At 43.2% G+C, this 23201-nt stretch overlaps 1 protein-coding gene across 3 annotated transcripts in view; it reads right to left on the bottom strand.

Annotated features, from left to right (window-relative positions):
• Positions 1-23201, bottom strand: part of rapgef1b (Rap guanine nucleotide exchange factor (GEF) 1b) — a 93479-nt gene that overhangs the window by 49982 nt on the left and 20296 nt on the right. For all 3 annotated transcript variants that reach the window (XM_045693053.2, XM_014141709.3, XM_045693050.2), the window contains exons 2-3: positions 5032-5177; positions 3452-3630 (exon numbers count right to left, since the gene is read on the bottom strand). In XM_045693053.2, coding sequence (XP_045549009.2) covers positions 3452-3630; positions 5032-5177 — 325 coding nt within the window. The remainder of the gene's footprint in view (positions 1-3451; positions 3631-5031; positions 5178-23201) is intronic.

Below are 23201 nucleotides of genomic sequence, written 5' to 3'. Positions count from 1 at the left end.
TGTGTGTCTGTTCTGGTCTAGATGTATGTGGCTGTGCTGAATGGACCTTTGAGAAACAGTAGGGCGTGGTGGAGGTTCAGACCAGTCACAACACGCTGCAGCTGATTCACAACTCTGGAATATCCCTCCTGTCTCTACAGGATACAGCTCAGAGAAATAGCATCTATACAACAGTCCTCCCCGTGAGTTTACCAGTCAAATTTCAAGGGTTACAGGTTCCAAGCCGTTTCTATAGATTCTATTTCTATGATACTGTTACAGTAGAGCTACGGGCTGTATGGGCAAAATGGAGCCTAAGACTGTGGCTAAGGCTCATGGCCACGATGAACAAACTAAGTGGGCAAGAGAGCCAAGCAAAAGACCATTGAGCAATAACAACTGGGGTCATATTAAAGCATCTCAAAGTAGAAGTGCAGCTGATCTAGGATCAGATTTGATTTTTAGATCACAATGAATAAGATAACATGGACAGTGGGGACCTGATCCTAGATCAGCACTCCTAGTCTAAGACACTTTATGAATACAGGCACTGGACCCAGGTGGTTCCAGAAGCAGAGGCGTAGGACTTGAGTCCCTGAGGCGGGTTGTGATCTGGGACGGTTGTCACCAACCTTTTCTGAGCCGAGATCAGTTTCTGAGTCAAAACGCAGGCTGAGATCTTTCACTCAGAATTTAAAAAACATGACATAAAAAACATAAGCCTATGCAACATTAACCTATTAAAACCAGTTCTGTAGCAATGGTGTGTGCAGTAGGCTATAGGCCCAATACAATGCTTGAATTTCCCTGCCAATGGCATTGCAATGTTGTTCTTCTCAGATGTTTTTATTATATTTCAAAACTTGAGGTATATGATCACACTGGTATTATAAAATGGGTGGGTCTAATCCTGAATGCGGAGTGGTTAAAACCGCAATCCAGCCGGTGTCTATTTCACAACTTACCACCCGCTAAATCTATGACGTTGAAATGCGTTGTATGACTTGTGGGGCAGAGCTGAGTGAGTAGAAATTGAAATAATTTCCTTAATTCTTTATTTTACAGGACTGATGGTGCCTGCATCTGATGGTCAGTCTCAGTGGTGGGAGACTGACCAAAAAGGAGACAACGTCTTCCGGTTTGTGGTGAAACTCGAGTTAGCACTTCATTATTTGTACCTTACAGACCAATTCATGTTGTTACTCCTATGACCAAAGAACAGGAAATATTCCTTGATATTAAAAAAGACACAAGCCGCTAATAATAACAAAACAAGCCTATCGATACACTTTGTAGCACGAGTGGATAAGAAGCGTGTGGCTCATAAAAGTGTTGAATAAAGTGTTGACAGTGCTGAATAAATAGGTAAACATTAACTCAGTCAGAATAACAGGAGCTCTTTCCAGATATGAAATACCAGAGCACTCGGGATTGAACACTCACACTGAAAACTCCAGGAAGCCTGAGGTGATTATGTCTCACTATGATGTCACCAAGTGTAGCTCCTGATGATGTCACAACATCCGTTCTCCTTTTTGAGCAACGTTCCAACAGGACACGTCAAAAGCAACTAGATAGCAGTTGATGATCAAACCACTTCAATGAGGTTGTTACATAACGTCTTGGGGAATGAAGACACCATTTGTTTACATTATTTTGTGGCAAAACAGCAAGAACATTCTGTGAGGATGTAGTACGCAGCCCATCTCACTAAGGGGCAACATGCCTAGGCTATGACTGGGTAACAATATGTAAGGAATGACCAACGGTCTCTCCTAAATGCTCAAAAGTGTATATATGACAAAACAAACAACAAAGTGAATAGAAATTTGTTAACAAAAAAACCTCACAAAAATAAAAACAAAATACGGTATGATCATATACTGGGCCAAAGATCCCTCACCAATGCTGAATGCTAACCAAAACCCATTTCCTTTTACCTAAAGTACCAGTCAAAAGTTTGGAGACACCTACTCATTCAAAGGTTTCTTTATTTGTACTATTTTCTACATTGTAGAATAATAGTGAAGACATCAAAACTATGAAATAGCACATGGAATCATGTAGTAACAAAAAAAAAAGTGTTAAACAAATCAAAATATACATTAGATTTTTGATTCTTCAATGTAGCCACCCTTTGCCTTGATGACAGCTTTGCACACTCTTGGCATTCTCTCAACCAGCTTCACCTGGAATGCTTTTCCAACAGTCTTAAAAGAGTTCCCACATATGCTGAGCACTTGTTGACTGCTTTTCATCCACTCTGCAGTCCAACTGATCCCAAACCATTTCAATTGGGTTGAGGTCAGGTGATTGTGGAGGCCAGGTCATCTGATGCAGCACTCCATCACTCTCCTTCTTGGTCAAATAGCCCTTACACAGCCTGGAGGTGTGTTTTGGGTCATTGTCCTGTTGAAAAATAAGTGATCGTCCCACTATGCGCAAACCAGGTAGGATGGCGTATCGCTGCAAAATTCTGTGGTAGCCATGCTGGTTAAGTGTGCCTTGAATTCAAAATAAATCACAGACAGTGTCACCAGCAAAGCACCATCACACCATGCTTCATGGTTGGAACCACACGTGGAGATCATCCGTTCACCTACTCTGCGTCTCACAAAGATACGGTGGTTGGAACCAAAAACCTTAAAATTAGACTCATCAGAACTAAGTACAGATTTCCACCGGTCTAATGTCCATTGCTCGTGTTTCTTGGCCCAAGCAAGTCGCTTGTTCTTATTGGTGTCCTTTAGTAGTGGTTTCTTTGCAGCAATTCGACCATGAAGGCAGTCTCCTCTGAACAGTTGATATTGAGATGGGTCTGTTACTTGAACTCTGTGAAGCATTTATTTGGGCTGCAATCTGAGGTGCAGTTAACTCTAATGAACTTATCCTCTGCAGCGGAGGTAACTCTGGGTCTTCCTTTCCAGTGGCAGTCCTCATGAGAGCCATTTTCATCATAGCGCTTGATGGTTTTTGCGACTGCACTTGAAGAAATGTTCAAAGTTCTTGAAAATTTCCGGATTGACTGACGTTCGTTTCTATTTGCTTATTTGAGCTGTTCTTGGTCTTTTACCAAATAGGGCTATCTTCTGTATACCACCCCTACCTTGTCACAACACAACTGATTGGCTCAAACTCAAATTAACAAGGCACACCTGTTAATTGAAATGCATTCCAGGTGACTCCTTCATGAAGCTGGTTGAGAGAATGCCAAGAGTGTGCAAAGCTGTCATCAAGGCAAAGGGTGGCTACTTTGAAGAATGTAAAATCTAATGTATATTTTGATTTGTTTACTACATGATTCCATATGTGTTATTTCATAGTTTTGATGTCTTCACTATTATTCTACAATGTAGAAAATAATAAAAAATAAAAACCCTTGAATGAGTAGGTGTGTCCAAACTTGTTGAGTGGTACTGCACATACCATCTTGAACACTAGCCTTTCTCCTGTCCCGTCTCAGCTCACGTACCTGTGTGTTATCCGGGCCTCCACCTGCACCAGAGGTAGAATGGCCTCCAGCACCTTGCTGGCCGAGCCAGGCAGCATCTCCAGCACCTTCTTCTCCACCACCATCTTGTCCACGATGGTCTTGAAGTAGCGCAGCGCGCTCACTACCTCCTTCTCCTGCTCCTCCAGCCGACTCACCTTCTACAGAACAGAAAGAAATAGAATAGAACGACATGTTCAGCTTGGGTTGTGTTCAGTAGGCACCAAAAGGATGGAAACAGAGTGAAACAGGGAGGTACTATTTGAACTTGTCCAATGAGAAACGCTCAGTCGTTTCCTGTTGCAAAATGGCCCTAACGAACACAATGAAACATGGTAAGCTCAGAGGAAATCAGCTGTCTATGTGACATAATAATTGATGGGTGGAGAAAATGCCATTTCCAAAGAGAGCTTCGTCCAGGGTTTAAAATTAAAGCACACCTTTTGACGAAAACAACATTGTAATTTAGCATTGTCCAAAAATCTAAAATAAATGTATATTAATTATAATCCACATAATAATTCACATTTGACGCTGTTGTTGGATTATTTTCCTGTTGGAGCAAACTGGCTCAAATTAAGATCCTACATACACCGAGTGTACAAAACATTCGGAACATTAGGTGAATCCAGGTGAAAGCTGTTATCCCTTACTGATGTCACTTGTTAAATCCACTTCAAATCAGTGTAGATGAAGGGGAGGAGACATGGACTGTGTATTTTTAAGCCTTGAGACAATTGAGACATGGATTATGTATGTGTGCCATTCAGAGGGTGAACAGACAAGACAAAATATTTAAGTGCCTTTGAACAGAGTATGGTAGTGGGCGCCAGGGACACTGGTTTGAGTGTGTCAAGAACTGCAAAGCTCCTGGGTTTTCACGCTCAACAGTTTCCCGTGTGTATCAAGAATGGTCCACCACTCAAAGGACATCTCGCACAACTGTGGGAAGCATTGGAGTCAACATGGGCCAGCATCCCTGTGGAATGTTTGTCACGGCATGAAGAGTCCATGCCGCGACAAATTGAGGCTATTCTGAGGGCAAAAGGGGGTGCAACTAAATATTAGTACGGTGTTCCTAATGCTTTGTACACTCAGTGTACATACAAAACTGTCAGGGAATTGAAGTCATTACACTAAAGCCTTGGGAGTGAGAGGAGTTTATTCAGGAAACTGGCCAACTTCAGTTCCATTCATGTGTGTATGGGTGTGTCCCTCAAATGGCACCCTATCCCCTATGTAGTGCACTACTTTAGACCAGGGTAATTAATGGGTAATAGTGCACTATATAGGGGATAGGGTGCCATTTGGGGGGGACACCTACTGGTGGTAGCACCTGTTACCCAGCCAAAGGCAGCACTCACAACAACTCAGAAACCACAGGAAACTCTCACACAAACACACACAATAGGGCAGAGCAATACAATACAAAGCAAGGTACTGGACGGAAAACCACACACACGTAGGTAAACAAGAGCATGGGATAGGTGGGAGAGCTGGGTTTCCGACAGCAAGCAAGCAAACACGCACGCACGCGCACACGCACACGCACACGCACACACCTTGTTGACGGGTTTCTCTTGGTTCTTGACCACTGGTTCGACCTGCAACTGCTTGCCCTTCTTCGATGGCGTCCTCTTGACCTTGGGCGAATGGAACTTGTCCATCAGCTTCATGGTGAAGGAGGAGAGGTGGGAGCGCTGCGAGTCTGAGGAGGAGAGGAAGAGAGAGATGAGACGTCAGTCAGAGGAGAAAGAATGGCAGAGAGGGGGAATAGAAGTAGCCTGGTAGATATGTAGGACTCTAGCACCACAGTGAATGTCAGAGAAGTAGGCTAAAGCAAAAACCATGGAAAAACCCAGCACAAAATGGAAGGAAATGTTTTGAAACAGACGGAAATGGGGAGAAACGCTACATTTCAATATCTAATGCTTTACCCTAATGAACACAGCCCAGGCTAAAATAGAGAAACCATAAGAGTCTGAGGGAGATCAATAAGAGACAGTGCCAATCAAATGATCATAACCCTGACAAAATGGCATTGCAGTAGCAGTGTTTCTGTCAGTGCAGAAGGTCCTAGAGGTTGTACTAGCATTGGCCCAGCAGGCAGGCTGGTGTTGGCCTATCTGTCTGTGTTCAGCTGAGGGTGCAACAGAGATGCTATCAGGTCTTATCACCTTCTCATTTCCACTGTCTGTCCACAGACTTCCCTCGGATGATAACATTACTGTTGGTCTGGTCGCTCCTATCTCTGAGAGGCCAGGCAGATCGGGAGTACACACACACACACATACAGGAGCTGACAGATAGACACACACACACGAAAACATGCACACACACTCCAATCTCCACTGTGCATTGAGAATAGGCTGGTTAGTGGGAGAAGAGATGGAGAGATGAAAATCGCTTTATGCTGCATAATTGCCAGCAGCTTCATAATAGCAGCGTCATTCAGCGGAGTTTCCCCAAGCTGCTGCCGGAGTGTTGAAGATATTTGGGAGAAGAGAGTGCTCCCCGTTTCTCTCTTCCCCCGGAGAACCTCCCCTCTCCCTCTAACTCCATCTCTGCGCTGCACACACACAGACACACAGACAGACAGAGGTAGGAGATAAATACTAAACAGCCTTGTTATAAAAAAGAGAACCAGAGAATGAATGAGAGAAGAGAAAGACAGGCGAGAGAGAAAGAGAAGAGATGGAGGCTAGACAGAGCTGCTCTTCTAGCTGATGTAATCCCCTGTACAATGTAGTGACCATATTAATAGATCCAGACTTGACTTCTATGGTAGTGACAGACATCTGGCTGTGGACCATCATCACTGCAGAACCACTGCAGAACCACTGCAGAACATAGGCCTCCATTCAGTGTGTTGTCTCTTTTTCCTCCAGTCAACAACAAAAAAAACACGCACTTCAGTGTTGAATGGCAGGAAATTGGTTATCGAGATTTACCGCTCAAAACCACTCCCTTTTCCCGGGACAAATAACTGCAAGAAACCAATAAATTATAAAAAAATATTTATATGAACAGCTTGACGTGAAATGAAACCGTTAAATTATAGGCAATGTCTAAATGTGGCTTCTCTACGACCTTCTCTCTACATGATCAATCATCAACGCTCAGGCTGGGACAGACAACCCATTTCAGTATGGAGCGCAGTTCACAATGCATGTAGACCTATCATCTCATCATGGGAACTTGTTTTCTTGTGACAGGTTGGCCCTACATTTGCTGCAGCACAGCCTATTCTACAGTAAAATAAGTCCCGAATGTGTGTCACATTTACACATGTCCATCTGGCTTTCGGGGGCCACCTTATGTTTTAATTGTAGAGACTATTATTATACATATTTTAATTCTAGAGATTATTATTATACATGTTTTAATTGCAGCTGCAGTTTTAAAAACAGCCTAGGACTCTTGCAACCTTTCTCAAATCAATTCAAAATAGATCATCCTGATCTAGATTGATATCGGCGTAGGTAGGTAGGCTAGGACACATATACATGTGTAAATATTTACATACATGTGTAAATATTTGTATGAACATAACAAGATTCAACAACTGAGATATAAACTGAACAAGTTCCACAGACGTGACTAACAGAAATTGAATAATGTGTCCCTGAACAAAGGGGTGGGGGGGGTCAAAATCAAAAGTAACAGTCAGTATCTGGTGTGTACTGCAGTGCATCTCCTCCTCATGGACTGCACCAGATTTGCCAGTTCTTGCTGTGAGATGTTACCCCACTCTTCTACTAAGGCACCTGCAAGTTCCCGGACATTTCTGTGGGGAATGGCCCTTGCGCTCACCCTCCGATCCAACAGGTCCCAGACGTGCTCAATGGGATTGAGATCCGGGCTATTCGCTGGCCATGGAAGAACACTGACATTCCTGTCTTGTAGGAAATCACACACAGATCGAGCAGTGTGGCATTGTCATGCTGGAGGGTCATGTCAGGATGAGCCTGCAGGAAGGGTCCCACATGAGGGAGGAGGATGTCTTCCCTGTAACACAGTGTTGAGATTGCCTGCAATGACAACAAGCTCAGTCCGATGATGCTGTGACACACCGCCCCAGACCATGACGGACCCTCCACCTCCAAATCGATCCCGCTCCAGAGTACAGGTGTCGGTGTAATGCTCATTCCTTCGACAATAAACGTGAATCTGACCATCACCCCTGGTGAGACAAAACCGCGACTTGTCAGTGAAGAGCACTTTTTGCCAATCCTGTCTGGTCTAGCGACGGTGGGTTTGTGCCCATGGGCGACGTTGTTGCCAGTGATGTCTGGTGAGGACCTGCCGTACAACAGGCCTACAAGCCCTCAGTCCAGCCTCTCTCAGCCTATTGCGGACAGTCTGAGCACTGATGGAGGGATTGTGTGTTCCTGGTGTAACTCGGGCAGTTGTTGCTGCCGCCATCCTGTACCTGTCCCGCAGGTGTGATGTTTGGATGTACCGATCCTGTGCAGGTGTTGTTGCACGTGGTCTGCCACTGTGAGGACGATCAGCTGTCCGTCCTGCCTCCCTGTAGCGCTGTCTTAGGCGTCTCACAGTACGGACATTGCAATTTATTGCCATGGCCACATCTGCAGTCCTCATGCCTGCTTGCAGCATGCCTAAAGCACGTTCACGCAGATGAGCAGGGACTCTGGGCATCTTTCTTTTGGTGTTTTTCAGAGCCAGTAGAAAGGCCTCTTTAGTGTCCCTGTATAGTTATTTGGATTTTTACGAATTATCTTTGAAAGACAGGGTCCTGAAAAAGGGAGATTTCCGGAGTCGCCTCTTCACTGTTGACGTTGAGACTGGTGTTTTGCGAGTACTATTTAATGAAGCTGCCAGTTGAGGACTTGTGAGGCGTCCGTTTCTCAAACTAGACACTCTAATATACTTTTCCTCTTGCTCAGTTGTGCACTGGGGCCTCCCACTCTTTCTATTCTGTTGGATCCAGTATGCACTGTTCTGTGAAGGGAGTAGTACACAGCATTGTATGAGAGCTTCAGTTTCTTGGCAATTTCTCGCATGGAATAGCATTCATTTCTCAGAACAAGAAAAGATTGACGAGTTTCAGAAGGAAGTTATTTGTTTCTGGCCATTTTGAGCCTGTAATCGAACCCACAAACGCTGATGTAGCTAGCAACACATCTGCCACGCTGATCCTCAACACTGGAGCTCCACAGGGGTGCGTGCTCAGTCCCCTCCTGTACTCTCCGTTCAACCACGACTGCATGGCCAGGCACGACTCCAACACCATCATTAAGTTGGCAGACTAGACAACAGTGGTAGGCCTGATCACCGACAACGACGAGACAGCCTATAGGGAGGTGGTCAGAGATCTGGCCGGGTGGTGCCAGAATAACAACCTATCCCTCAACGTAACCAAGACTAAGGAGATGATTGTGGACTACAGGAAAAGGAGGACCGAGCACACCCCCATTCTCATCGACGGGGCTGTAGTGGAGCAGGTTGAGAGCTTCAAGTTCCTTGGTGTCCACAACAACAAACTAGAATGGTCCAAACACACCAAGACAGTCGTGAAGAGGGTACAACAAAGCCTATTCCCCCTCAGGAAACTAAAAAGATTTGGCATGGGTCCTGAGATCCTCAAAAGGTTCTACAGCTGCAACATCGAGCATCCTGACGGGTTGCATCACTGCCTGGTACGGCAATTGCTCGGCCTCTAACCGCAAGGCACTACAGAGGGTAGTGCGTACGGCCCAGTACATCACTGGGGCTAAGCTGCCTGCCATCCAGGACCTCTACACCAGTCGGTGTCAGTGGAAGGCCCTAAAAATTGTCAAAGACCCCAACCACAGACTGTTTTCTCTACTACCACATGGCAAGCGGCACCGGAGTGCCAAGTCTAGTACAAAAAGGCTTCTCAACAGTTTATACCACCAAGCCATAAGACTCCCGAACAGGTAATCAAATGGCTACCCGGACTATTTGCATTGTGTGCCCCCCCAAACCCTTTTTTTACACTGATGCTACTCTCTGTTTATCATATATGCATAGTCACTTTAACTATACATTCATGTACATACTACCGCAATTGGACCGACCAACCAGTGCTCCCACACATTGGCTCGCCGGGCTATCTGCATTGTGTCCCACCACCCGCCAACCCCTCTTTTACACTACTGCTACTCTCTGTTCATCATATATGCATAGTCACTTTAACCATATCTACATGTACATACTACCTCAATCAGCCTGACTAACCGGTGTCTGTATGTAGCCTCGCTACTTTTATAGCCTCGCTACTGTATATAGCCTGTCTTTTTACTGTTGTTTATTTCTTTACTTACCCATTGTTCACCTAACACCTTTTTTGCACTATTAGTTAGAGCCTGTAAGTAAGCATTTCACTGTAAGGTCTACACCTGCTGTATTCGGCGCACGTGGCAAATAAACTTTGATTTGATCCAAGATACTCAACTAGTCTTAAGGCCAGTTGTATTCCTTCTTTAAATCAGAACTACAGTTTTCAGCTATGCTAACAATTGCAAAAGGGTTTTCTAATGATCAATTAGCCTTTTAAAATGATAAACTTGGATTAGTTAACACAACATGCCATTGGAACACAGGAGTGATGGTTGCTGATAATGGGCCTCTGTACGCCTACGTAGATATTCCATTAAAAATCAGCCGTTTCCAGCTACAATAGTCATTTACAACATTAACAATGTCTACACTGTATTTCTGATCAATTTCATGTTATTTTAAAATGGACAATATTTTTTTTGCTATTCTTTCAAAAACAAGGACATTTCGAAGTGACTCCAAACTTTTGAACGGTAGTACACACCAGTAAAAAGTTTGGACACACCTAGTCATTCAAGAGCTTTTCTTCATTTTTACTATTTTCTACACTGTAGAATAAGAGTGAAGAAATAAGAACTATGAAATAACACATATGGAATCATGAAGTAAACAAAAAAAAGTGTTAAAATAATTATATGTATATTTTAGATTCTTCAAAGTAGCCACTCTTTGCCTTGAGAGCTTTGCACATTCTTGGCATGGTATGTACAGGTGTGATCTCTACATGACAGCTGCATCACCTCCCATTCCTCCCTCGATATATACAGTTGAAGTCGGAAGTTTACATACACCTTAGCCAAATACATTTAAACTCAGTTTTTCACAATTCCTGACATTTAATCCTAGTAAAAATTCCCTGTTTTAGGTCAGTTAGGATCACAACTTAATTTTAAGAATGTGAAATGTCAGAATAATAGAGATTTATTTCAGCTTTGATTTCTTTCATCACATTCCCAGTGGGTCAGAAGTTTACATACACTCAATTAGTATTTGGTAGCATTGCCTTTAAATTGTTTAACTTGGGTCAAACATTTTGGGTAGCCTTCCACAAGCTTCCCACAATAAGTTGGGTGAATTTTGGCCCATTCCTCCTGACAGAGCTGGTGTAACTGAGTCAGGTTTGTAGGCCTCCTTGCTCACACACACACACACACACACACACACACACGTTTTCAGTTCTGCCCACAGATTTTTTATAGGATTGAGGTCAGGGCTTTGTGATGGCCACTCTAATACCTTGACTTTGTTGTCCTTAAGCCATTTGGCTACAACTTTGGAGGTATGCTTGGGGTCCTTGTCCACTTGGAAGACCCATTTGCGACCAAGCTTTAACTTCCTGACTGATGTCTTGAGATGTTGCTTCAATATATACACATCATTTTCCTCCCTCATGATGCCATCTATTTTGTGAAGTGCACCAGTCCCTCCTACAGCAAAGCACCCCCACAACATGATGCTGCCACCCCCGTGCTTCACGGTTGGGATGGTGTTCTTCGGCTTGCAAGCCTTCCCCTTTTTCCTCCAAAAATAATGATGGTCATTATGGACAAAGAGTTCTATTTTTGTTTCATCAAACCAGAGGACATTTCTCCAAAAAGTATGATCTTTGTCCCCATGTGCAGTTTTAAACCATAGTCTGGCTTTTTTATGGTGGTGTTGGAGCAGTGGCTTCTTCCTTGCTGAGCGGCCTTTCAGGTTGTCGATGTAGGACTCATTTTACTGTGGATATAGATATTTTTGTACCTGTTTCCGCCAGCATCTCCACAAGGTCCTTTGCTATTGTTCTGGGATTGATTTGCACTTTTCGCACCAAAAGTACGTTCATCTCTAGGAGACAGAACGCGTCTCCTTCCTGAGCGGTATGACGCTGCGTGGTCCCATGGTGTTTATACTTGCGTACTATTGTTTGTACAGATGAATGTGGTACCTTCAGGCGTTTGGAAATTGCTCCCAAGGATGAACCAGACTTGTGGAGGTCTACCATTTTTTTCTGAGGTCTTGGCTGATTTCTTTTGATTTTACCAAGATGTCAAGCAAAGAGGCACTGAGTTTGAAAGTAGGCCTTGAAATACATCCACAGGTACACCTCCAATTGACTCAAATGATGTCAATTAGCCTATAAGAAGCTTCTAAAGCCATGACATCATTTTCTGGAATTTCCAAGCTGTTTAAAGGCACAGTAAACTTGGTTGTGATACAGTGAATTATAAGTGAAATAATCTGTCTGTAAACAAATGTTGGAAACATTATCTGTGTCATGCACAAAGTAGATGTTAACAAAGTATAGTTTTGGCAAGTCGGTTAGGACAAGAAATTTGTGGAGTGGTAGAAAATGAGTTTTAATGATTCCAACCTAAGTGTACGTAAACTTCAGACTTCAACTGTAGTTTTTTTTATAAAGAATGAAAAATACTTTTTTTAAAGTACATTTTTACAAATTCTGCTCAAGATTATTTCTTAACAAAATATTAAAATTAACATTAAGAACATTTTGGGTTTACAGGATATCCACCAAAAAAGCAACTATATCCTCTACTAATGACAGTAAAACTTAGTTTACCTTCATAGGTACAACTTAAAGATGTGCATCTATGGCAGTGGATAAGAAGTATGCAAAAGTGTTTGCGCTAAACCACCACAAGGGGTGGCTGGATGAACAAATAAAAATTTGTCTCGAAGTAAATCTGAAACGGTACTGTTCACAAATGAGCGTTGAAATGCAGTAACATGCCGTTCATAATGTCACCACTAGGTGTCAGCATCAGGATTTGTCTTGAGTAGATTTACTACAGTGTTTACAACAGTCAAAGGTCACGTAAATAAACACTTTTTGGCAACCTTGCAATGAGAGTACATTATGACATGCACAAACTATCTGTTCATTACGACAATGTTTTTCTTACAGAAACCATATGTATTCATCACAAAATGTATTGGCTATACATTTCAACTGCAAATTGCATGCTCTGAAAATGTTTATGCAAGCACTGGTTTTAGTCACATGTTTTAATTCGGCTAATTAACATTAGTTACTTATCTCATGAATGCAAGCACATGGCCTGAATGATAGCTCTGCACCAACTGTCTTGCTTTTTGCAGATTTGTAGAAACTAACTAAATAATCCCACCAGCTAACGTAATAGGCCCAGACAGTAGCAGTGTTCTTTTTGTATCAAGGACGAGTGTTCACTTTGGCGCCAGTCCAGTGTTAGCACAAAAGTCACACAGGTTGCTAACTAGCTAAGCTAACTACCCTCTTCAGGCAACCATTGAACATTTCCAAAAAATGACCGCAAATGAACAAACGCATTTGTTTATTCTATGTATATAATAAAATTGGCGCTTTATCTGTGGAATAAAGACCGATACAAATATTTCTGTGAAAGGCTAACATCGGCCGATGACATCAGTCAACCGATTTATCAGTCGGACTCGAATGTTCAATGGAAGTGTATGTGTGGAATTGGAGGTTGCTAGGCTAAATGACAGCAGTAAGTCACAGTCTCAGTGCCAGCTGTTAAATAATGGGAAGAGTTCAAAGCAGCCCACACACACACACAGAGAGAGCGAGAGAGAGCGCGAGAGAGCGAGAGCAAATATACAGAGAGAGAATGGGAAGGAGAGCAAGTGAAGCAACACAGAGAAGAGAGATGGAGAGAGAACATCAGCTAAAAGCAGTAGAGAGGATTGGGTGATGATTAAATGAGTGAATCATCTGCTTAACAAAGTGGGACTCCCTTCATTTCCTCAAAGCACATATTAGCAGAAATGATGCATGGTGAATGACTAAGAGAGTTACTGATCACTTCCCGGGGAGTGTTCTCTTCTTCGGGGAGCTACAGACTCTCTCTCTCTCTGTGTGTGTGTGTGTGTCACACTGTATAAAAACACAAGTGATTTAGAAACATGCATAATTAAAAGTCCACGATAAGTAGCATTAAAAACAGCTTCACTAAGTGACTGACATAACGAGACTACACACACAAACACTCTTATTTCTGACTATTGAGAAGATAAATCAGCTGTTGCAGTCGTCCTCCCGGATCTGAAACGTTGCAGGCCGAGGGAGGGAAAGTCTGTCAGCTGAAAATGAACCCAGCTAGATGTGTGGTTACGAGAGCAGCATCTGCTCTCACCACAACTTAATAAACACGCTACTCTTCTTAGAAGTGGATAGAACAGGAATGCTACCATCATGGGTGTACCACATAATTCATGGACCTGACATGCAGTATAGATATTCATGGATAAATGAATACAGGATATTAGGGTTGTCACGATAACAGTATTGCGATACTCTGAGGTATCATGGCAAGGAAACAAAACATGACCCGTACTGAATTTCCTGAGGAAAACAGTCCTAAAGCTGGTAACAGGCAGCCTGATGTTGTCACCCAGAATCCCATGTTTCTTTTCCAAGCTATAGCACACCATATGTTACATACAGTGGGTTTTTAAAGGACCAAAGAGTTTAGTCTACTTTGTGTTTTCCTTTTTGCCAAGGAAAATCAGGTATCGTAGTATCGCGATAGGGGTATCATGATACCCTACAGGATATATGAAGTATATTACTGAAATAGTTCTGTGTGACCTGGTGGAACAGAGGCTAACGCTAGGCTGCTATTTGCAGTTAGACTCAAGCTGTTCTAGTCACAGATGAAGACCCCACCGAGTAACAGATGTGAAGTTTAAAATAAGAGACCTACAGAGAAATGGAATGGAATGCAAGACTTCTCAAGGCATGTGTGAGACCCCCAAAAAAGTTGAATGCTGAGTGAATGATTTATGCATCACCATTGTTTTGATGTCTATACATGTGTTGCCTCATATTGGGGTAGGCTTGGCAGGGATCATGGAGGACTGGGTCCTGTCCAGTGATTGGTGAGGTTTTTCCTGGTGGGCTTCCGGTTCGAGCCACGCTCCAGAACAATGAGCCACAGGAAGGAGCACTGGTGCAGACAGGAAGTCAGATTGTGTTAAGGGGTGTGGCATCGGTACACACCCCTTTGGGACTCCAGTGACCAACCACTCTCCACCCACTCCCATATAGTAGAGAAGGAGACTAGTGTGACTATGCCACATATCAACTAAATGACTTGTAGGCATGTGAATGGGAAGTCTTCCTCCAGTGTGTCTACCCATTCCTCGATCCCTCCCCTTAGTATGGACTGTGCCCCTTTAATGTTTTTAACTCACTTGCCTGGTTATATAAATGTTATATTGAAATAAACAAAAAAACAACACCCTGACTGTGTAAGTGAACTCTATTCCCCTACAGAATTACCAACGATGCACCATAACAACTCAGGACTACATTTTCATTTATTTACCCAAACTACAACACCCATACAGACCTTGCTTTAGAACATGTGCAGGACAACCTCTCCTTTTCCATCTCTGTTATGTCCTCCATCCGTCACACGCTCTCATTATTCGCAGGCTACGTGACATGCACTCACACACACACACCGTCTCCGTTCGTCAATGAGTATTAATGCAGTTCAACATTTGACAGCGAGTAAATATCAATACACTGGGAGCTGACGGATTGGTGGACCATGTCTAACAGAGCATAGTGAGAATGTAAACCACAGATAGATCTACTAATACTGTGTGGATCTATCGTACTGAAGTGATAATGCCCGAGAAGCCAGTGTTTGGATTATACAAATCTCCACTGTTGAAAACTAAATGTTAGTCTAAAAGAAATGGGAGATATTGTCTAGATATAAATTGTCTGGCTGGGCTGATGAGACAGTGGATTGCGCAATGAGATGGAACAGAGTAAATAGGCATTTCAACGTCATAGCTTCAGTCAGGGGTAACTTGTGGAATAGACACTGGCTGGATTACGGATTTAACCAATCAGCATCCAGGATTAGACCTACCCGTTGTATAATATTATAATGGACACGTGTGTTACGGTCTTTTGATGTCCCTCTATGGCTGTGATGTCCCCATACAATCTATTTTTGACAAACCTGAAATGCTTTGGCTCTAACCTCAAGTTTCAGAGATGACAACTATAAGGCCTGCAGATGTCTACAAGAGGAGATGCCCAAGTCTGACGGGAGTACGCCTATCATGTGACTATCAGGGGGAAATCCAGCTCTGTCAGTTACATTGCCTTCAGAAAGTATTCAAACCCCTTGACTTTTTCCACTTTTATTTTATTACCCCTTTTTATTTTTCTCCACAATTTCGTGATATCCAATTGGTTGTTACAGTCCTGTCCCATCACTGCAACTCTCGTATGGACTCAGGAGAGGCGAAGGTCACACACCCCCCCTCCCCCAAGCCACACTGCTTGCTTAACCTGGAAGCCAGCCACACCAATGTGTTGGAGGAAACACCGTACAGCTGGTGACCGAAGTCATTGTGCATGCGCCCGGCCGCCACAAGGAGTCGCTAGAGTGCGATGGGACAAGGACATCCCAGCCGGCCAAACCCTCCCCTAACCCGGACAACGCTGGGCCAATTGTGTGCCGCCTCATGGGTCTCCCGGCCGCGGCTGGCTGCAACACAGCCCGGGATCAAACCTGTTGTCACCTGTTGTGTCACCTGTTGTGATGCCTCTTGCACTGCGATGCAGAGCCTTAGACCACTGCGCCACTCGGGAGGCCCTGACTTTTTCCAAAAAAATTTGCCGATTACAATTCGATTTTTTTTTTGTCACTGGCCTACACACATTACCCCATAATGTCAAAGTGGAATCATTCTTGTTGTTGTTGAAATTTGTACAAATAAATAAAAAATTCAAAGCTGAAATGTCTTTAGTCGATAAGTATTCAAAGCCTTTATGGTAAGCCTAAGTTCATGAGTAAACATGTGCTTAACAAGTCACATCAGTTGCATGGACTCACTCTGTGTGCAATAATAGTGTTTAACAAGATTTTTGAATGACTACATCATCTCTGTACCCCACACATACAGATAATTGTAAGGTCCCTCAGTCGAGCAGTGAATTTCCAACACAGACTCAACCACAAAAGACCAGGGAGTTATTCCAATGCCTTGCAAAGAAGGGCAACTATTGGTAGATGGGTATAAAACAAATATAAAAAAAGCAGACATTGAAGTTATTAATTACACTTTGGATGGTGTATCTATATACCCAGTCACTACAAAGATAAAGGCGTCCTTCCTAACTCAGTTGCCGGAGAAGAAGGAAGCCAGTTCTTGAATAATAAAAATTCTAAATACGCTTTATGAGTAGTTCATGACCCAAGGATGGAAACACAAATAAGTGATTTTTTAAAAATTGGTCTTTTTCCATTTATACTGTTCAAGCCAACTCCAAACAAACATAATTTTTCAGGATATTGATCAATTTCTAAATTTCCTGTACTTTTATTATCATTTCCACACTGTGCCACGCTGTATGATGAGGGCAAATAATATAAGCCTAGTTAATTGGTGAAGTGTTGGAATCATGGAAATATAAGGATTATTCGAATTCAATAGTTGGAATATAGTGGGCAGCACATTGAATACATTGCTGTTTGACCTGACAACAAATGAATAAACCAGGGAGGAATTATTGACAGGGTAGGAACCAAAGTGTTGGTCAGTGTTTCCAGGTGACCCCAATTATATGTTATATCCCGTTTTCTTACTTCATGTAGCTAGCTAGATTGCCAGTCAACATATTCATGCTTCGCATATTCCTCTCTGATAGGATACCATTGCACAAACATGCTTATTTAGGGCTACACCAGCACTGATACCAGTCAGTATTAGCTAACTAGCTACGCTTGCTCTGACTCTTAGTACATTTACCAAGCTAACTAGTGATTAGCATTAGCTGCTAACACAAATTATTTTAGCAACACCTTGCTAAAAAAAAAGACAAACTAGCAAAGAGTAGTTTGCAGACAGTAAGATACAAACTAAGTGTATAGAACGCTTGTGGAAATCAGCATGTCACCAACATTGCTGCATCCATCTAACCATGCAGAGCAAACGGCAATAAAGTGCTTGTGACTCTGTGGTCGAGCAACTGCTATCCCTTTGAGTGACGGGGCAGTGCTTGGATTGGTTAGCGGCATGCAGCAGCAAGAGAAGAAAGAGAGAGTTGACTCAAGTAGCAAACAGAGTGAACTATAAAAACTGACATTATACCCACCAGAGTTGCATCAATACCGATAGCAAAATACAGTATGTCATCATGAGGCCAATGGTGACTTTTAAACAGAGTTTAATGGCTGTGATGGGAGAAAACTGAGGATGGATCGACAACATTGTAGTTACTCCACAATACTAACGTAATTGACAGAATGAGAAGGAGGAAGCATGCAGAGAATAAAAAGGCACTAAAGTAATACTGCAAAAAGTGTGGCAAAGCAAAGTTATACAAAGTTATATTTGGGGCAAATCCAATACAACACATTAACGAGTACCACTCTCTATAATTTCAAGCATAGTGGTGGTTGCATCATGTTATGGGTATGCTTGTAATCATTAAGAACAGGGGGTGTTTCAAGATAAAAAAGAAACAGAATGTAAACTACGACTGTGACAAATGTACAATTGTTCTTAACATTTAAACATACTTTGGGGGGGGGGGGGGGGGGGGGGTTTCCATTAAAGCAATATGAAAAATGTAAAAAAAATCCACGTGAAATCACAATGCAGCTGCACTGTTGCCAGCAACGGTTTTGCTCTCATGGAGCATCCCTTTCAGATGGTTAAGCATTACACCTGTACTACCATTACTGTAACTCAATTTCACCTCGCAAAGTTAGCATTTCCTTCTCAAAGTATTACCATACAGGACTTAGCTGCTGTCACTTGCCTTTCTCTGCCATTTTTCCAACTGTTAACGACAATGCCGTAGTGGTGGAGAGTCGACTCAACAGAATTAATTATTTGACTCCGTGTCCGTCAACTCCGGGTGTCGACCCATTTCTAAGTACTAAGGTAAGATTCCGCTAGGAATCAACTCCTAAGATTAAGTATTTTTGGAACGATTAGTTGCCATGTTTCTTGTTAACAAACAATATTACACAAGTATAAACACCATGGGACCACGCAGCCGTCATACTGCTCAGGAGATGAACGTTCATTGGTGTGAAAAGTGCAAATCAATCCCAAAACAACAGCAAAGGACCTTATGAAGATAATGGAGGAAACAGGTACAAAGGTATCTATATTCTTCTTACCAGGATATCTGGTAAGAAGAAGGGCGGTGGTGTATGCCTTATGATAAACGAGTCATGGTGTGATCATAACAACATACAGGAACTCAAGTCCTGTTGTTCACCTGACCTAGAATTCCTTACAATCAAATGCCGACCGCATTATCTACCAAGAGGAGTCTCTTAGATTATAATCACAGTCGTGTATATCCCCCCAAGCAGACACCTCAACGGCCCTGAAAGAACTTCATTGGACTCTATGTAAACTGAAAACCACATATCCTGAGGCTGCATTTATTGTAGCTGGGGATTTTAACAAGGCTAATCTGAAAACAAGGCTCCCTAAATTTTATCAGCATATCGAATGCGCGACCCAGGCTGGCAAAATTCTGGATCCTTGTTAACCTACCTTCCGCGACAGGAAACGCCCGTGCTCAGGTCTGTTCAATGCTGGTCCGACCAATCTGATTCCACGTTTCAAGATTGCTTCGATCATGTGGACTGGGATATGTTCCGGACAGCGTCGAACAACAACATTGATGTATAGGCTGATTCGGTGAGCGAGTTTATTAGCAAGTGCATCGGTGATGTTGTACCCACGGCGACTACTAAAACCTTCCCCAACCAGAAACCGTGGATTGATGGCAGCATTCGCGCAAAACTGAAAGCGCAAACCACTGCTTTTAATCAGGGCAAGGCGACCGGAAACATGACCGAATACAAACAGTGTAGCTATTCCCTCCGCAAGGCAATCAAACAAGCTAAGTGTCAGTATAGAGACAAAGTAGAGTCGCAATTCAACGGCTCAGACACGAGAGGTATGTGGCAGGGTCTACAGTCAATCACGGACTACGAAAATAAAACCAGCCCCCTCGCAGACCCCGATGTCTTGCTCCCAGACAAACTAAACAACTTCTTTGCTCGCTTTGAGGACAATACAGTGCCACCGACACGGCCCGCTACCAAAACCTGCGGGCTCTCCGCAGGTTTAAACACATTTAAACGTGTTAACCCTCGCAAGGCTGCCGGCCAAGACGACATCCCTAGCCACGTCCTCAGAGCATGCGCAGACATGCTGGCTGGCTGGTGTTTTCAGACATATTCAATCAATCCCTATCCCAGTCTGCTGTTCCCACATGCTTCAAGAGGGCCACCACTGTTCCAGTTCCCAAGAAAGCTAAGGTAACTGAGCTAAACGACTATCGCCCCATAGCACTCACTTCCATCATCATGAAGTGCTTTGAGAGACTAGTCAAGGATCATATCACCTCCACCCTACCTGACACCCTAGACCCACTCCAATTTGCTTACCGCCCCAATAGGTCCACAGACAACGCAATCACAATCACACTGCCCTAACCCATCTGGACAAGAAGAATACCTATGTAAGAATGCTGTTCATCGACTACAGCTCAGCATTTAACACCATAGTACCCTCCAAACTCGTCATTACGCATGAGACCCTGGGTCTCGACCCCGGCCTGTGCAACTGGGTCCTGGACTTTGACGGGACGCACCCAGGTGGTGAGGGTAGGAAATAAACATCTCCACCCCGCTGATCCTCAACAATGGGGCCCCACAAGGGTGCGTTCTCAGCCCTCTCCTGTACTCCCTGTGCACCCATGACTGCATGGCCATGCACGCCTCCAACTCAATCATCAAGTTTGCAGACGACACTACAGTGGTAGGCTTGATTACCAACAACGACAAGACGGCGTACAGGGAGGAGGTGAGGGCCCTCGGAGTGTGGTGTCAGGAAAATAACCTCACACTCAACATCAACAAAACAAAGGCGATGATCGTGGACTTCAGGAAACAGCAGAGGGAGCAGCCCCCCTATCCACGTCGACGGGACAGTGGTGGAGAACGTGGAAAGTTTTAAGTTCCTCGGCATACACATCACGGACAAACTGAAATGGTCCACCCACACAGACAGCGTGGTGAAGAAGGCGCAACAGCACCTCTTCAACCTCAGGAGGCTGAAGAAATTTGGCTCGTCACCAAAAAACTCTAACTTTTACAGATGCACAATCGAGAGCATCCTGTCGGGCTGTATCACCGCCTGGTACGGCAACAGCTCCACCCACAACCGTAAGGCTATCTAGAGGGTAGTGAGGTCTGCACAACGCATCACTGGGGGTAAACTACCTGCCCTCCAGGACACCTACACCACCCAATGTCAACAGGAAGGCCAAAAAGATCATCAAGGACAACAACCACCCGAGCCTGCTATCATTCAGAAGGCGAGGTCAGTACAGGTGCATCAAAGCTGGGACCGAGAGACTGAAAAACAGCTTCTACCACAAGGCCATCAGACTGTTAAACAGCCATCACTAACATTGAGTGGCTACTGCCAACATACTGACTCAAATCTCTAGCCACTTTAATAATTAAAAATAGGATGTAATAAATGTATCACTAGTCACTTTAAACAATGCCGCTTCATATAACGTTTACATACACTACATTACTCATCTCATATACTGTACTCTATACCATCTACTGCATCTTGCCTATGCCGTTCGGCCATCGCTCATCCATATATTTATATGTACATATTCTTATTCATTCCTTTACACTTGTATGTAAACGGTAGTTATTGTGAAATTGTTAGATTACTTGTTAGATATTATTGCATGGTCGAAACTAGAAGCACAAGCATTTCGCTACCCTCGCATTAACATCTGCTAACCATGTGTATGTGACCAATAAAATTAGATTTAATTTAATTGAGTGTATGTAAACTTCTGACCCACTGGGAATGTGATGAAAGAAATAAAAGCTGAAATAAATCATTCTCTCTACTATTATTCTGACATTTCACATTCTTAAAATAAAGCGGTGATCCTAACTGATCTAAGACAGGGAATTTTTACTAGGATTAAATGTCAGGAATTGTGAAAAACTGAGTTTAAATGTGTTTGGCAAAGGTGTATGCAAACTTCCGACTTCAACTGTATATGCAGGTAGGCCACCAGACAGACAGTCAAAACCGTGCACTAGGCCTATTAAAAGCTGTATCTTGCAATGGAATGCTGTATCTTTACATTTTTGGGCTTGCAATGTCTTGCAACTTCAGTAAAACAAAGCTTATCATCAATGAATAGGCTAGAATATTCAACACGCAACCGACCGAAGACAGAACACACACTCGCATCATTAGCAAAGAGCAAGAGCAGCCGAGTCAGCGCGAGGGAGAGAAGAGGGGGGCAGACAAACAATATCTTGGTACTCTGTATCTCACAATGGCTTGTCTTGATGCCTCACAAATTCACCAAAGTAGCCTAAAGTTCACCTCTTCCCCTCTGGTTTTATTTAAAATTACACCACTTTCCCCAGGCCTTTATAGCCTATCGTCTAGCTAGGATATAACATGAAAAATAATGTTTTGTGATAAGTGCACTCAGAACTAAACTTTGTGGCAGTAAAAAACATTGTTTCCGGTTAAGGATTTTTCCTAACGTAAAGGATCCCAACTTCCTTTAAAAAGTTTGATTGTTTAAACTTTCACATCCCTACTCTAAAACAGGAAATTAAAAGCTCTTGGATAATATATTATTTGACATCAAGAAACCACCGCCACAGAACTTTATAAGGTTAATAAAATAAGTAACTTAAGCTACATGTTGTATAAAGACTGAGCCATAGCCCACTAATTACATTCCAATAAACAGTGTTCGGACTAAATGCTCCCATTTAATCATAAGTCTGGAAGAGTGGAACTATGAGACGTGTGCTTGAGGGTAATACAGGCCTATTGTATTATCATCAAGACAGTCTTAAGAAACATGCTTGAACACCTATTCAGACTCAGAGGAGCCATTCTGTGTAAAATGTAGGACAGCAGCACTTTGACAGTAAGGAAAAGGCTGGGATAAGGACTTGTGTGTACATTGTGTGGGGCACACATAAACATTGACCGAGACATGCCTCAATGCCTCCTCTGTTCAACTAAGTATGGAGCCAACAAAAGTCGCGATCGCTCTCTCTGCCTTGGGGAGTGTCATTTCTCACTAACGGCGTGTTGATTATATGGTTGAATGGTGCAAGGCACAAGCTGTATTAACATACTACTACACCACGAGGGCCCGGAGGTGAGGAAAAAAACAAATACACAAAACACATGAAATCTATGCATCTCTCCACACACAATCAAAGAGAATAGCCTGGTGCTCCAAACGAAAGACCTGTGTGTGTCCTGTGTAGCCTATCCAGCATTTTCAACCAGCCCAGCAACTAACAGCAAGCCTCCTGGGCCTATAACCAAT

The sequence above is a fragment of the Salmo salar genome, chromosome 01 (assembly GCF_965601325.2).
Source record: "Salmo salar chromosome 01, fSalSal1, whole genome shotgun sequence".
NCBI classification, from domain to species: domain Eukaryota; kingdom Metazoa; phylum Chordata; class Actinopteri; order Salmoniformes; family Salmonidae; genus Salmo; species Salmo salar.
The sequence above is the reverse complement of the archived record's forward strand: the minus strand, read 5'-3'. Positions and strand labels throughout refer to the sequence as shown.